The sequence below is a fragment of the Castanea sativa genome, chromosome 6 (genome assembly GCF_040712315.1).
Source record: "Castanea sativa cultivar Marrone di Chiusa Pesio chromosome 6, ASM4071231v1".
Lineage (NCBI taxonomy): Eukaryota > Viridiplantae > Streptophyta > Magnoliopsida > Fagales > Fagaceae > Castanea > Castanea sativa.
Genome location: NC_134018.1, coordinates 57,746,116 through 57,761,250, shown reverse-complemented (window position 1 = coordinate 57,761,250; position 15,135 = coordinate 57,746,116). Strand labels below are relative to the sequence as shown.

The 15,135-nt window shown below is 34.2% G+C and overlaps 2 protein-coding genes across 2 annotated transcripts; one reads left to right on the top strand and one right to left on the bottom strand.

Annotated features, from left to right (window-relative positions):
* Positions 1 to 7,901: 7,901 nt before the first annotated feature.
* On the top strand, positions 7,902 to 12,468 carry LOC142641070 (soluble inorganic pyrophosphatase 1). The gene is made up of 9 exons (XM_075815439.1): positions 7,902 to 8,129; positions 9,527 to 9,669; positions 9,751 to 9,779; positions 10,287 to 10,352; positions 10,681 to 10,788; positions 11,490 to 11,555; positions 11,642 to 11,762; positions 11,870 to 11,951; positions 12,132 to 12,468. The coding sequence occupies exons 2-9, from the start codon at positions 9,540 to 9,542 to the stop codon at positions 12,172 to 12,174; spliced, it is 645 nt and encodes a 214-aa protein (XP_075671554.1). The 5' UTR covers positions 7,902 to 8,129; positions 9,527 to 9,539; the 3' UTR covers positions 12,175 to 12,468.
* Positions 12,469 to 12,690: 222 nt separating this feature from the next.
* Positions 12,691 to 15,083, bottom strand: LOC142638462 (endoribonuclease Dicer homolog 1-like). The gene is made up of 4 exons (XM_075812492.1): positions 14,527 to 15,083; positions 13,633 to 13,797; positions 13,130 to 13,503; positions 12,691 to 13,016 (listed from the first exon to the last, which is right to left on the bottom strand). The coding sequence occupies exons 1-4, from the start codon at positions 14,911 to 14,913 to the stop codon at positions 12,839 to 12,841; spliced, it is 1,104 nt and encodes a 367-aa protein (XP_075668607.1). The 5' UTR covers positions 14,914 to 15,083; the 3' UTR covers positions 12,691 to 12,838.
* Between the last annotated feature and the right edge of the window lie 52 nt (positions 15,084 to 15,135).

Sequence of the window (15,135 nt, the reverse complement as noted above, 5' to 3'; positions counted from 1 at the left end):
GTTTGTCTCCGACAGATAGCTTCTTTTGGTCTTTATATTTTTTTTTTGTAGGGGCACGGTAAAATATCTCATCCATCCTATATATGCAACCTCCCTCTTATGGGATATAGATCCTACATGCTATAGGATCTACACTATAAGAGGATCTTATATATGCACCCTCCCTCTTATGGGATATAGATCCTACATACTATAGGATCTACACTATAAGAGGAATGATACATATATTAAATGCCTAAAATAATTATTGAACATGCATTTCTTGTCACTTCCAATAAAAGCTTTAGACCATAATTTTGGAATTCACAATTAATCACTCATTTAGACAAGTGTAGGTAGATTTTTCAAATTTAATTGAGCCTTAATGCGTTTCTTGCATTCTTTCCTATAACAACAACAAACTTTAGTCCCAAAATTTTGAGTTGGCTATTGGTTTTTAACAAATTAATTTGGGTTAGCCACATTCTTTTCCACTATACTATTGATCTTATCCAAAATCATACTTTTTGTTAATTTCATAATTAACATGTTCATTTTTAATTCTACTAGTATTATTTTAAGTCTTCTTTTAACTTTTCTTGTTTCTACTACTTGAATCAAATTACTTTTTCAAGTGACTAGACCCTCTCAAGTGACCATTTGCCATTTTTCATTGATAGAAGCCCACCTTATATGTAGACTGTGGGGGGATTGGGCCTGAGGCCCATCAGGGCAGCTTGCTGTGATACACGTGGAGGGAGTTGACTCCAAACGCTACAATCGCAGGCCCAACCCCCAGATCAAGATGACAGTAAACGGACACCATGCCGAGGTAGTTTCAAGTGGTCGGCCCAGACATTGTCGGGTGAAGAGGAAAGCGAGCATAGGATGTTTACATGGCAGGGTCGGTAACCGAGGGCATACTGTGCCTGTGGGGAAGTTCACTGTCGATTACTCATTGGTGTCTGGAACAAGTTCCAAGGGAATCCTCTAAAGTCATGAGGATCCCTTGGATTCTGAGAGGTGTGGGAATAAGTGAGAAGTGGGAAAGCAATGATTAAGACCCCACTAGCAAGAGGCTATAAAAGGGGAAGTAGGACAAATAGCAAGGGGTTGGGGAAAAAATTAAGGGGAAAGGAAAGTGCAGAAGGGGAAACACTAGGGTGGGAGGGAGACTTGGTGAGTGTTAGGAACTAAGGCTTGGGGAAGCTAGTCCAGGCAAAGCTCAAAGCCCAATTGGTAGGATTGCGTGATAGCCCACTTACAAATTAATTGGGGGTTCAAATACCATCATCCCAATAGGATTTGGTGCCCACATAGACAAATTTATTCATTCCATATTTTATCTTGTATCTATATTTATTCATTTTATCATTTTCAGTATTTTAGTTATGACACATTAACTAATGACAAGGTTACATATATAGGAACTGTGTCATATTTTTTGGTTACTCATATCATATTGAGAAGTAGCTCCACATTTTTCTAGTATTTTTCGTTTTATTTTTTTATTTTAGATTGTGATAATGTCAAATAAGATAGTGTTTATATCAAATCTAATGATAAGTTTAGCCCGTCACATTATCCCTTTTTCTTTTTTCTTTTTCTGTTTGTCATTTTTGATAGGCAGTAACATAGTCATGGGTAGTAATTTTGTCACACTCAACTACTTACATCACTTTTGAACATTGGGTAGTAATTTTGTCACACTCAACTACTTACGTCACTTTTGAACATTAGCTCCATAGTACCTCCAAAAATATTGGGAGTGCCATAAAAGACCCATATGAGAAATTTTAACAAACATCCCCCTTGAATTTTATGGAAGTGGCTATTCATCTTTGAATTTTTAATTTTAAACAATTAACCCTTAAAATTATGTTCATAACAAATAGAACTTTATGTTAAAAAATTTCACTAAATCTTACCGGAATAAAATTACATTATATGATACGATTTTTTTACAGCACTTGAATTTCATAGATATTTTCTTCTAAAAAAAAAGTCATAGATATCTTTTTTCATAAATATTATTATATACACATATATCAAACCCATAAGTAAAAATGAATGAAAAAAGAAGACAGGATAATTGTATGTGGAAAAAACATACAAATAATAGTCTTTTGGCAAAATATAGCTTAAATATGAGTGACTTTTTTTTTTTGAGCAAAAAATATGGGTGACTTTATGTGCACTGTACAAAGTTTTTTAACTAAATAATAAGATATGCAAATCCTAGGGGCTGAATTTAGCCCTGCCCATATGTTTGCTCGATACCCAGAATAGAGAGAGGAGGAAGAAAATGTGGGTGTATATTATTATTATTATTATTATTATTATTATTATTGTGGGGGTAAAAGTGCTTGAATAAACATTTGGGTTTTGGGCCTAAATGGTTGGTACAAGTTTGTTTGATCAAGGTCTCTAGGCTCACAGGTCAGTCCCCACTATAGTAGTCCTAGGAGTTGTCCGAGGAGAAGTATCTCCTCGGACAGGCCCAGCAAAGGCCCTGGGACTTGCTAAATGGCTTAGAGGCAGAATTCTGGAAGAACTGGTAGGTAATAGTGTGATCCAAGCACCCTTTAGAAGCAAGAACGTGTGAAAAATATTTGAGAGAAAAAACTACTACCACCACATTAAAGATTCTGCATCTACCTCCCTGACCGCATTAATGGAGAAATGACCTCTGAACAGTAGAATTCAGCCTTCTTGCTATTCTTTGAAGACTTCAAGAAGGTGGTGGATGGGACAAGTATCTAAGAGGAAGATTTGTGTGACACGTGGATGAAATAGGGAAGAAGAAGAAGTATATAAGAAGACGAGAGAGGAAAGAGAGGGAGGATCTTCTTCTTGGCTGAAAAACTAAGAATTGTAATCTTTGCTTAGAAAAGGAAATACTATATAAATTGTCCTCGGCTTACGTCCGAGGAGGGTTTTTTGTCACGTCCATCTATTACTTGCATAAACCGCGGCATTCTAGCCTATTGATTAACTTTCCAACATCCCAAACCTAGGTTTCAAACCCATACTCTACAAGTTTCATTGTATTAGGCTCTTTGGACCTGAGCCCATCACTTGTTTTTGGGTCTGGGTACAAATTGTTCACTTACAATTATTATTATTATTATTACTATTATTATTATTATTATTATTATTATTATCATTATCCTAAATTTAGCTTAATAAATCATTTATTTGAGTTTCTTTTGATTTCATCATGGTTAGGAATTTAGCATAATAAACTTAATAGTTACTATTAATGAATTTTATTATTTTGTAGTGTTGTTATTTTTTGTTTATTTATGATTTTATGATTTTTTTTTTCTTAAAGTGTCACTCTAGTTCTTACAATCATTTACTTGGTATCACAATTGTAGTAAGCTTCTTGAGTCATTATAAAGTATCACTTTATAATTTTTATTATACTTGTGTTTATTAATTGGAAAATAAATTTATTGTATTTGTATATGTGATTAATTTGTAAAAAATATATAATCTAATATATTGTAATTTTTCATGATAGTGTTTAGATATTAAAGATATTGTGAAAATGCATCTTCAATTGCATTATATGGTTACTATTATATGTGTATGATTTTTTTTTCTCCGTTTCTGGACACCAAGCAAACAACAGGCATAGGACAAATTTTTCAGCAAAAGTGGCACCGATTGGGCCACTTTAAGTTTCTCTCTCCTCTCTCCTATGTCCCCTCATTTTCTTTCCTCTTTTTTGCAAAATCAGTACAAGGGTCCATTTGGTTGAAGATGTGAAAAAGAGGGAGAATATAAAAAAATTTAATTTCTCTCATTTTTGTTTGGTTGGGAGTGAAAAAGTAGAGGGATAGAAAAAGTGAGTTTGTATAAATTTATTCATACACCCTTGTTAAAAAATGATGGCCAATTAAAACAAAAAAAAGTGACAAACAACCAAAAAAAAAAAAGCAATCAACCAATTTATTAAAAAATAAAAATCATGTAAAAAAAATTATGTCTAGTTAAACAAAAAAAAAAACCAACTATCACACCCACGGCCTAGGAAAAAATAAAAAGAAAAAGAAAAAGGGAACGTCCAGGAAAGAAATAAAAAAAAGAAAGAAATAGGCATTGTGCTCACCCACAACCCAGGAAATCAAAAAATGAAAAAAAAAAAAAAAACAAAAAAAAGGAATTGGGCATGGCCATTTTTGTCCATTAAGCAACCTCATTTTCTCCATTCAGTTTTCTCTCTATTTTGGAAAGAAAACTTTTGATAGGCTCGGGGAGAAAACATTTGAGCCCCGTCATTTATTTTCCTCCCTCCCCACCCAACCAAACACACTCCAAAAAAGTTTTACTTTCCATTTTCTCTTCAAAATTTTCCTTTCCATTTTCTTTTTAAAGTTTTCCATCCACCTTATTTCACTCCAAACAAACACACCCTAAGGGTTCGTTTGGTTGGGTAGATTTTAGGGGGAAGGAAAAGGGAAGAGAGAAAAGGGGGAGAATGATTTTAAGAGGGAAAACTGTTGTAACCTAATGTGGCATTTGGTACGAGGGAATCCACATTACTCCTGGCATCTAGATTCCTAGGAATGTGATTCCATGCAATCTGGATGCCTAGGAATATAGCTATTCTTATGTTTGGTTTTATTGGGAATCTTTTAAGATTCTTAGGAATATGAGATGATAATGTTTGATTTATTCCCAAGAATCTTAAATGAATTATTTATTTTTCTCATTCTATCCTTAGATTTGAATGCGAACTACCAAGTTCATTTTAAAAAAAATCTTCCCTTAAATAAATAATGAAAAACAAAATATAAACTATTAATAATTTGTTGAGCAACACACACACAATAGTAAAAGTGAATACTTGGCAATAATGGAGGGTCTCCTTCAAACTTTTTTTTTCCCTACACGTGAAACCTAAATAGAACTTTGTTAAAAAATATATCAACAAAGTTGTCTATCCTATTTATGTTATTTTGGCGAGAAAAGATATTGATGATTTGTTTTATATTTTATCTTAATTGTTTAAATGATAATGAAAAATGGTTAAAATTGTCAATTTATAAAAAATACAATTTTTTTAAAGCTTGGGAATCTAGATACCCACTTGTTTTAAAGGGAATCCACATTCCTACTGAGAGGGGTTTAAAGAGGGAATCCAGATTCTTTTGACATTTGATTCTCTGACGTGATTTGCAATCAAACATGAGAATTTTTAAATATTTTTAAGAATTCTAAAACATTACCCCGTATCAAATGCCACATAAATGTTTTCTCCTCAGGCCTGCCAAAATATTTTCTCCCCAACCAAACAAAAGAGTTTTATTTCCCTCTACTTTTCCACCCCTCAAACAAAAGAGTTCTCTATCTTCCTATTTTTTATCACCTTCTCATTTTCTTTTTTCTTACTTTTCCACTCTTCAACTAAACAAACCTTAAAGGTGCCATTTTTTGAGCAATCAAGCACCTAGGATGCCGAATTTTGCATCTCCCCTAATTTGGCTAAAAAACTGTGTACATGTACGCGTAGCCTATAAACAGATATTTAAGCAATATTTAATAGTAATCATTGAAGGAAATTAACTTATAGAAGATGCTGACTAGATTGATACACAAACTTACCATGAGTCATCATTATTGTTATTTTTTGTATAATTGTATCCATGAGTCAATTACTCGAATTTGATAATGTACAGAGACTGGGAATGATCCTACCCAAACCACAGAGAGAGAGAGAGAGATTTCCTTTAAAACGTGCAGGCAAGTGGCAACGTGGTGTGAGCAAGAATCAGAAAAGGGAGGTTCTCAATTTTTTCAGAACCCAAACTTATTAACAAACAAACAAGGAATATCTCTACATCACTTGGAATTGTCCCCGTTCGACCACCAAAAGGACAGGGTACATTGACGCTCATAATTCATTAACGCACGCCTTTTTCCTTGCCAATAGGGTTTTACTCGTAAACTTCCATAGATTTTCCTGCCATACATTTACCCAAGAAAACAACAAGAATCCCACTCTAATTTGTACTGAATCTTAATATTTCCATTATAAATTACAAAATAATGGCTTACCTCCTTTATCTTTCTATGCACATTGTGAAAAGTTTGTTTCTTTTTTCTTTTTAATTTTTTTATTTATAATTATAGATACCCTTTATTTATTAATTTAAATTCATTATTCTTGTATTTAATTTTTTTATTAACCTTTTTTGAATGTAAATAAATGGTGTCTTAACCTTTGATCATATTATTTTACTCCCTATCCAGGAGCTTTACATTTTCAACATGTCTTTTAAGTCCATTAACCAACTATTTTCGTGTTCGAACTATTTTTTTTATTAATCTAATTGTACAAGATTCTAGAAAATATTATTATTATTTTTTTGATAATTTTATAATTACTAAGAGCATTAGCATTTGGGAATGCAAAAAAAAAAAAAAAAATACACACTAAAATACTCTTTATCTATTTTACAACTTACCCAACATCTCATTTCTTATTTTTCAACCCTATTCTTTTATTTATTCATTTCTCTATTTTCCTCTCCAACTATTTCCCTCTCTTCCTTTTCGTTTTTATCTCTTCCTTTGAAATAAACCAAACAACACATCAATGTCCAAAACTCAACCAAAAAATAATGTACCACTGCCGAGCAACCCAATCACACCACCCACCACCAAAACCTCTAATTCAAACCCAAAATTCAACCCAAAAGTAATGCTGAGTAGCACCCAAAACTCCTCAAACAAAATCCACCACCGCCACTACACACTACCACCACCACCACAGACAAAACCCAAAACCCCTAGCAATTGAAACTCAAACAAACCCCACTAGCAACTAGCGAAACTAAAACAACCAACCAATTTAAACCCACAACCACTGATTCAAACCCACCCAACAATTGCGAGCAAAACCCATCCATTGATTCAAGTTCTAACCACCAAAACCAAAGCCTAGCACCATACACGAGAGAGAGAGAGAGAGAGAGAGAGAGAGAGAGAGAGAGAGAGAGAGAGAGAGAGAGAGAGAGAGAGAGAGAGAGAGTATGGAGTTGAATAAAATAAAGAAATTGAGTTGAATAAAATAAAGAAATTTATGTTTACCATCAGTGAACAGTAAGTCGTATATGTAACAAATCACTATGGCAAAGTGCTAAAAAATTTTAGTAATAACAACCTGGGTAAACCAAGTTTTGTGCGTGTGTATGTAAAATAGCCATTTGGGGGGTTTTACACCTCTCAATGCTAATGCTCATTTGGGTGCTAATGCTCTAAGGGGATAGGTGATTTAAACCTTAGACGTCTCTCTTGAGAAACACAAGAAGTGCAGAATAAGTTTCAAGATTCTTGATATGACTAGTTTTTAATTGAGTTAAGCCTTTCACTCGAAATTATTAGATGACCGTTTAAAGTTTTATTTTTAAATACTTGTTTCCAAGTATTAGCTAACTAAATAACAACAATACATTTGTTAATCAATGTCTTTATGCACTCGTTAAAAAATCTTCAAACGGTCCTATACTTTTATTGGGATGTAACAAAAGTTAAAAAATTAATTTATATTGAAAGTGACTTGACTCTCTATAAAAAGCCAAATAATTATATTATAAAATTCAATCTTAACAAATGACTTAGACCACAGTCAATCAAACCCTAATAACAACTAACAAAATTTTCCTCTAAACCAGTTTGAATGAAACTTTTTTAAAACGTTACGTAACGACTCAGAAAATAAGTCACGTGACTAGTAGGTTGGAGGAGTTTTTTTTTTCAAAGTAGTTTGGAGATAAAAATTTTCCTAACAAATTACTAACAAACATCTCAAAGGTTGTTTTCAAAAAAAAAAAAAACAAACATCTCAAAGGTTAGGTTAGATCTTCCTCTCATATTATCCCAAACAAAAAAAAAAAACCCATTCTTTTTTCATATAAAATAACGATCTTTGAAAGTTAGCGAAGCAGGTGGAGGGGGGGAGCTAACTTCTCTCCCAAACAGACGCGGACAGCCCTTCAAAGAATTGACCAACCCCACGACACGCCTCTCACTTTCTCCCTATAAAATGTCAATGCCCTTTGTCCAGTATTGAGAACTCCGTCTAATTTATACATATTTCTTTCTCTCTTTCTTTTACCTCTCCAACTTCAAAATCCTAGGTACGTTTGCACTCATTCCTACTTTATTGTTTACATTTGATCTTTTTGGTCTTTTGATCTTTTCCCAGATACAGATTTCACTATGTCATGCTCTTGTTTGTTTGTTTTTTTAAGGTTATGTGCATAGTAACAAATTCCTATAGGTAGAGATCTACAAAATGTTGTGCCAGGAATAGTGATTGATCTTAGGACTTAAGTTTTAACACATTAGGATGTGGAAAGATACACATTTTGATAGTATGATGTAGTAGAGTACTCAAAACGCAGTTTTTTTTTTTTTATTGGATAATTTTAACGTGTCCAATAGATTTATTATGGTCCTAGAATCATCACATAAATATTATGGATTGGATCCATCTGTGTATGAAGTCATGCCAATCTAATATTGGTTATGGGGCTCTATTTTTTTGTTGTCCCAGTATAGCCTCCTAAGATAATATGGGTTGACTTAAACTTTCAACCTCTTAGTATAAAGGTTAAATGCTCAATGGCTTTCAGACAAAAGACAATAGCCGATCCGGCATAGGCTTCTGGGCTCAATTCAGTTTTGTAATTTTCACTGTAGAACATTCAATATTGCACCACTGATTTAATCTGTGCACCCATAACCTATTGGACTTTTGAAGATTAAAAGCTTTGTCATGAAAAAACTAAAAAAGGACATGTTTTATGTCAAATTATTTCAGTAGTGTTGGGGATCTCACTTTTGCAGATTTAAGGCTACTCTCCTTTATCATAGTCATAAAAATGGCATTCTATGTCAAAATATTTCAATAGCTATGGGCTTTTTGCTTAGATAGATGAGGTGGTATTATTTATCACAGGGATATATAACACGGCGCTACACTCACATAGGATGGACCCCATAAGACCCAACCCTATATAAGTGTGGTGTTGTATGGGCAGTGTTTATTCCACACAACAGGTTTTTCCCATGTTGTATATTCCAGTGATACAAAATTAAAATTCTAAATTATAGGGATTTGTTTGAACAACCTCAACTTGTGTGGTATACGTATGCATACATTTTCATTATCTCTCTTTTAGAAATAATTATCTCATGCATCTTATACATGCATAGTCCCTTTCATAGTGTGTGGGGTCTATAGCAGTATGGGACTTGCTATGAGAAGGAGGGTACATATATCCGATACATGAGATACCTTCTTCTCTTTTAGACTATATCTTTCATCGCACTATTTTAACCATGCCTTGTCTTACCCCAAAAGATCTATATAAAATGGCTACTCAATATGAACTGCATAAGAATTCTGCATTGCTACCTCTTGCAACTAGTATATCTAATTTCCATACCTATCACCCTGAATTAAGCAGCAGAGTTCTTAGATCCACTGTTTTGCATATTTTATTAAGCTTTTCAATTCTCATTTTTCCAGCATCTTATTAGAGATGAGTCAAAATGGAAGTGAAGGTCAAGAAACTCAACCTCATCGTCCAACTCCCCGTTTGAATGAGAGGATCCTTTCATCTCTGTCAAGGAGATCAGTTGCTGCTCATCCTTGGCATGATCTTGAGATTGGTATCTATAATCCCACCATATCAGTGTTCATATAAACTTAAACTTACGGATACTGATCATGTTGCATATAATTGTCTGCAGGACCTGGAGCACCCACTATCTTCAACTGTGTATGTTTTGAACCCAACTTTATCATGTGAAATGGTAGACCTTAGAGACAAAACTAGTTGGTGAAGGGGAATTGAACCCTTGATATTTAATAACCTAGTTTTTTCTGCGTTATTTGTTTTGTGTACAAAGACAAAATGAAATCTTCGATCAGTTCTTGACGAGGAAAGACAGAATAGTACAAGACATGAGTAACTAAGGATTCTCAAAGTAGATTCCTCAACTTTATGGTTATTCTTATGCAACCTAGTGTTCCTTTTTATGCCAGTGGGTAAACATTAGTGCTGCAGGCTAATTTTTTCACCACCACTTCAAACCCTCTCCTCTCAAAATATATGGAGAAGTAAATTAGACTCTATATCCCAGCAGCCAACTTTTCACACCCATTTTAAAATTTCAAGTATTTTCTCTTTCCCAGCAACAATGCTCAACTTCTAAGTGGAACTCCTTTCCTTCTAGCAAAATTTCTGAAGTATTTGCTTGTTGAATTGCTTATTGGAATGCTACAGGTTGTTGAGATCACAAAGGGAAGTAAGGTCAAATATGAACTTGACAAGAAGACAGGACTAATCAAGGTATGATCCAGTTCAAACACTTAGAAATGAATGCTTTTGGTGCTAGTCTACAAAGCATATTTAACTAGAAAGGGTTCCTGTTCACTTCTAAATGCTTCAGTCCAATCCAGTCCATCTACCCAACATCACCTGTTCCCCTCCTCTGCCACATGACCACTAAAAAAGGGTGGGCAATTCAGCTGGATGAAGGTTGAAAATTGTTTGGAAGGAAATGGTCCTTGAGTTGTATTTATATCCAGAAGAATCTTAATCCTTTCAATTTTTCACCTTGTTCTTTGCTTAGATATCTACCATCAGATTGTTCTTACTGTGTGGATAAATTGTTCAGGTTGATCGGATTTTGTATTCATCTGTGGTCTACCCTCATAACTATGGTTTTATCCCTCGCACATTGTGTGAAGACAACGATCCACTGGATGTTTTAATTCTTATGCAGGTAATTTGTTATTGTTTCATATTCATTTATTTAATAAAATGTTGTTTCTATCAATAAAATTTTTACTTATATTTGCCAAGAACCGTTTAGCTTAACTGGCATCTCCTAGTGTTTTCCAATAGAGATGTCCTGAGTTCAAATCTTCCTTCTCCATTTATAATTATTGAATTTATCCCCCCCCCCCAAAAAAAAAAAAAAAACTACTACTTATAGTTATAATGACATATTTCTTGGATGATTCTGTAATGATTAAATTCTTGTTTAAAAAGTTCTGTTGAGTGGTGATGGGCATAATGCCAAAATGACATTTCTTGGATGATTCTGTAATCATTAAATTCTTGACATCTTTTTCATTGAGTGTCTAAAATACTAATTTCCTCTGTGGCATTTTATGATACAACTATTCACAGAGATCCCTGAATATTTGTGGTATATTCCTAATTGTTTCAGAGGTGTCCAGGACATTTGGAAGATTGTGTTTGCTCATAAGTTTGTGTTTCTCTTTTCACTAGTTTTTATTGTTTTTCTCCAAATCATTCTCAATCATTCAACAATTTATCATAAAGATACAAAATAAATACCAAATGCTGAATTTGCATTACTTCGCCAATTTATTTGTATAATTCTTGGTGTTTGCATGTTTGAGTTTCATGTTAACAATACCTTTCACAAATTCTAACCTAAATCAGTGACTTGAATAGGAGCCTGTCCTTCCTGGTTGCTTTCTTCGAGCCAAGGCCATAGGACTTATGCCTATGATTGACCAGGTACCCTTTTAGAGCCCTAAAGCAAACAGAATCTTTGGCACTTCACTTTATAGTTTTGTAAAAACTACTTTGTGCTTTGAATTCAGGGAGAGAAAGATGATAAGATCATTGCAGTGTGCGCTGATGATCCAGAGTATAAGCACTATAATGACATAAAAGAGCTTGCCCCTCATCGACTTTCTGAGATCCGCCGCTTCTTTGAAGACTGTATGCTTTTCTTCCTTACGTCTGAAATTTATTGCCTGAGTATAAGAATTTCTTAAGTTTATTGAGGTTTATTTACAATGTGAGAGGATTCTTGACATATTTTACAGACAAGAAGAATGAGAACAAAGAGGTTGCTGTCAACGACTTTTTACCTTCAACCACTGCTGTTGAAGCCATCCAGTACTCGATGTAAGTCTTAAACAACCAATAGTTTTTTACCTGTGATATAATTTTAGATCACTAGTAGGCAGCAATATGCAGTTAATAAATTTATTTATTCTTCCTAAATAAATCATAGAAGCATCACTGTCAGTTTTCTCTTCCACATAATTTGTTTGGTACCAGCTGAAGTATGTTTAATTGATGCAGGGACCTTTATGCTGAGTACATTCTGCACACCTTGAGGCGATAGGCACAGAGTCTATCTTCCAAAAACTAAAATGCAGAGACCTTTATGCCGAGTACATTCTGCACACCTTGAGCCGATAGGCAGAGTCTATCTTCCATTAACTAAAATAAGTCCTTTTATTAATGATTTTGAAAATTTTATGTGAAACTTTATTTATTGCTTGTTTTAATTTGGATTTTTTGTTCTCAATTATTTGATAAACCCAATCAAGATGCAATCATAAGAGAATTTTCATTATGTGATATCCTTTGATTGGAATTTTATCTTAATCAGAATTCTGAATTCTTCTTGTCTTTATCCATGGTTTCACTACTACCAAATCTCCTCCAGTCCTTAAAGCAATTCTTATTCTGTTCAAATGTTTCAGGTGTTAAATTATGTTTAATTCAAAGAATTGTATTTTTTTATTTATTGAATTGTTCAATGGACATGGAAAATGCTTAGATCCACATGGAATGTTGACTTGCATTGTGCTTGGTTGTCAAGAAACTTTTGCAATAAATTATTTCAAAACAAAAGTGGAGCACAAAGAACTTAAATATTTTTCCTGAATTGTTTGATTTGCTAGAATAATGTACAAGAAAGTAGTCATAGCTTTCGCATCTAGCATAACTATTTGAGTACAATAGAAAGTAGTAAAAATTTATAGAGTTGCAAATCGTTGCCATCACGAGTACAATCTATTTATGAGTTCCAATAGAAGAGCAGCAGCAGAATCTTTGGCCTTTTTGACGCTTGGCATAGTATCTCCCACACATTCATCTATCCAGCCTCTATCAGTAGTATTCACGCTTCCAGCAAATGTAAACTGCTTTGCATGCGCAGGGCCACCCTCATTCACAAGCCTAAAATTGCAAGTATCAAATTCTCAATTAGCAATTTATCACATGATTGACTTATATGCATCTTCAATATGGAAAATGTACCCAAAAAAAAAAACCATTCATCGTTTCCTTACTTATAGACTGGCATGGGCCAATTTCTGCGGAAGCAGATTTCATTCAACATTTGCCTCGTAAGTGTTTGGTTCCCATTCTTCTTTTTCTTCCCATCTTCATTGTCGTCCTCCTTAGTTTCAGCTGTTTCCTTCTCTTTCAAAGCAGCAAGCGCATTCCTTGCGGCTAGTTTCTGTGCCATCTTCTTTTGTGGATTCTGAGCAGTTCCTATCTGGACACCATCAATAAAGACTTCAACCGTAGCCATATTTCCACTTCTACTTTCTTTGTATTCCAGACGTTCAGCCTGCCGAACGCATCGTTCCTGCAGCTCACGCACAGGATGCATTGAGAGTGTCTCTGGGGTAACCATTGGATGCAAGAGAGGTTGAAACACCTGGAGACAATGAGGTTTCAAAGTTGAGAAATTTCCTATATCATTTCTTTTTATTCATATCCCAAAATGGAAGGACAAAAAAGAGGAATGGACAATAGAAAACTTGGTCTCTTTGCTGAAACTAATAACCTTCCAAACAACTGAAGTCTCACGTCCACTGTCAAGAAAAATGGCACCAGCAATGGATTCAACAATGTCACCAAGAGCTTTAGGAGCTTTACAGTCACCCTGACCGAAGGAGTTGAATCCTGGCTTTAACAATTCCTTTTGAACTTCTTTCTCAAAGTCCTGAATCTGCACACAGAATCCAAAAATCACGTCATGAAGATGACATATAAGCAACTAACTAGATTCAGGGAATGAAAACTATGGCCAGGCCACACAGCTTCCTTCAGTACATGTCAACTGTTTAACAAAAGGCGCTTTTCAATTCATTCAATTGGTGATCCACTATGGTCCAATTTGGTCAAACCAGCAAGTAGGAGCCTTTGATAAGAAATAATCCGATGGCATAATGCTCAAGTATAAAAGAATTTTTTATAAGTAAAAAAGTTGAAAAAAAAAAGCTTCTGTTGTCAAGTATGCGGCTTCTTTGGGAGATGAATAGAACGGAATGAAATGATAATAAAGGAATAGAATGAGTAATGAAATGATTATAAAGGAATAGAATGTATTAATACAGTGGAAAAGAAACGAAAAAGAAATGAATAAAATTGAATTAAGTATCTCTGTTTGAATGTTTTATGTTTTAAAATAAAAAGAATACAAACAAATGAAATAAGTAATATTGTTTTGGAGCATTTTATAACAATATTATATGTATATCTTAAAATAAATAGTTGAATATATAAAGATATTTTGTAACTCTTAGTAAAAAATTTATTAGATCAAATTTCACTTCCTCTAATTCTAATATTTGAAAAGGAAAAAAATATTCTAAAAATATTCTATTTGTTACAATCTCTCCAAAGAGTGCTAAAAGAATTTAAAGGGTATAAAAAAGAAAGAAAGAAAAAAGAAAACCTGTTTTTCAAGAGCGGTGGAGGCATGGCGAAGGTGCACGTGGAGATTATTTTTGACAGCAACACGTGCAAAATATTCGTTGTTTACAGAAGCAGATCGCAGATCAGTCAAGCGGCCCGGGGGAAGATGTTTGTAATTGAAGAACAAATGCCTTGTTATGAGATCAGCTAAAATAGCATCACCAATTAACTCCAAACGCTTATAGCTGGCTACTCCAGAAGATGATGCTGGTTGTGAAGCATGAGTAATAGCTTCCACCAAAAGTCCCCTGTTATTAAACTTAACGTTCAAAGCTCCTTCTAAGGCATCAAAGTCGATACTTCTAAGTATGTCCTCCGGAACATTAACATTTGACGCGCTGCACTCCATCTCCATCTCCATCTCCATCTCAAACCCCACCAGCAACCACCGATTCAAACCCACCCAGCAATCGCCAGCAAAACTCAGCCACCGAAATCTAAGCTTAGTACCACCGAAACCACCGAGAGAGAGAGAAACACAGAGAAGAGAAAGAGAGAGAGAATGAAGAGTTGAATAAAATAAAGAAATTTATGCTTATCCTCAGTTAACAGTGAGAACTAGCAGCCTACATCCAGTGCCTTGGACACT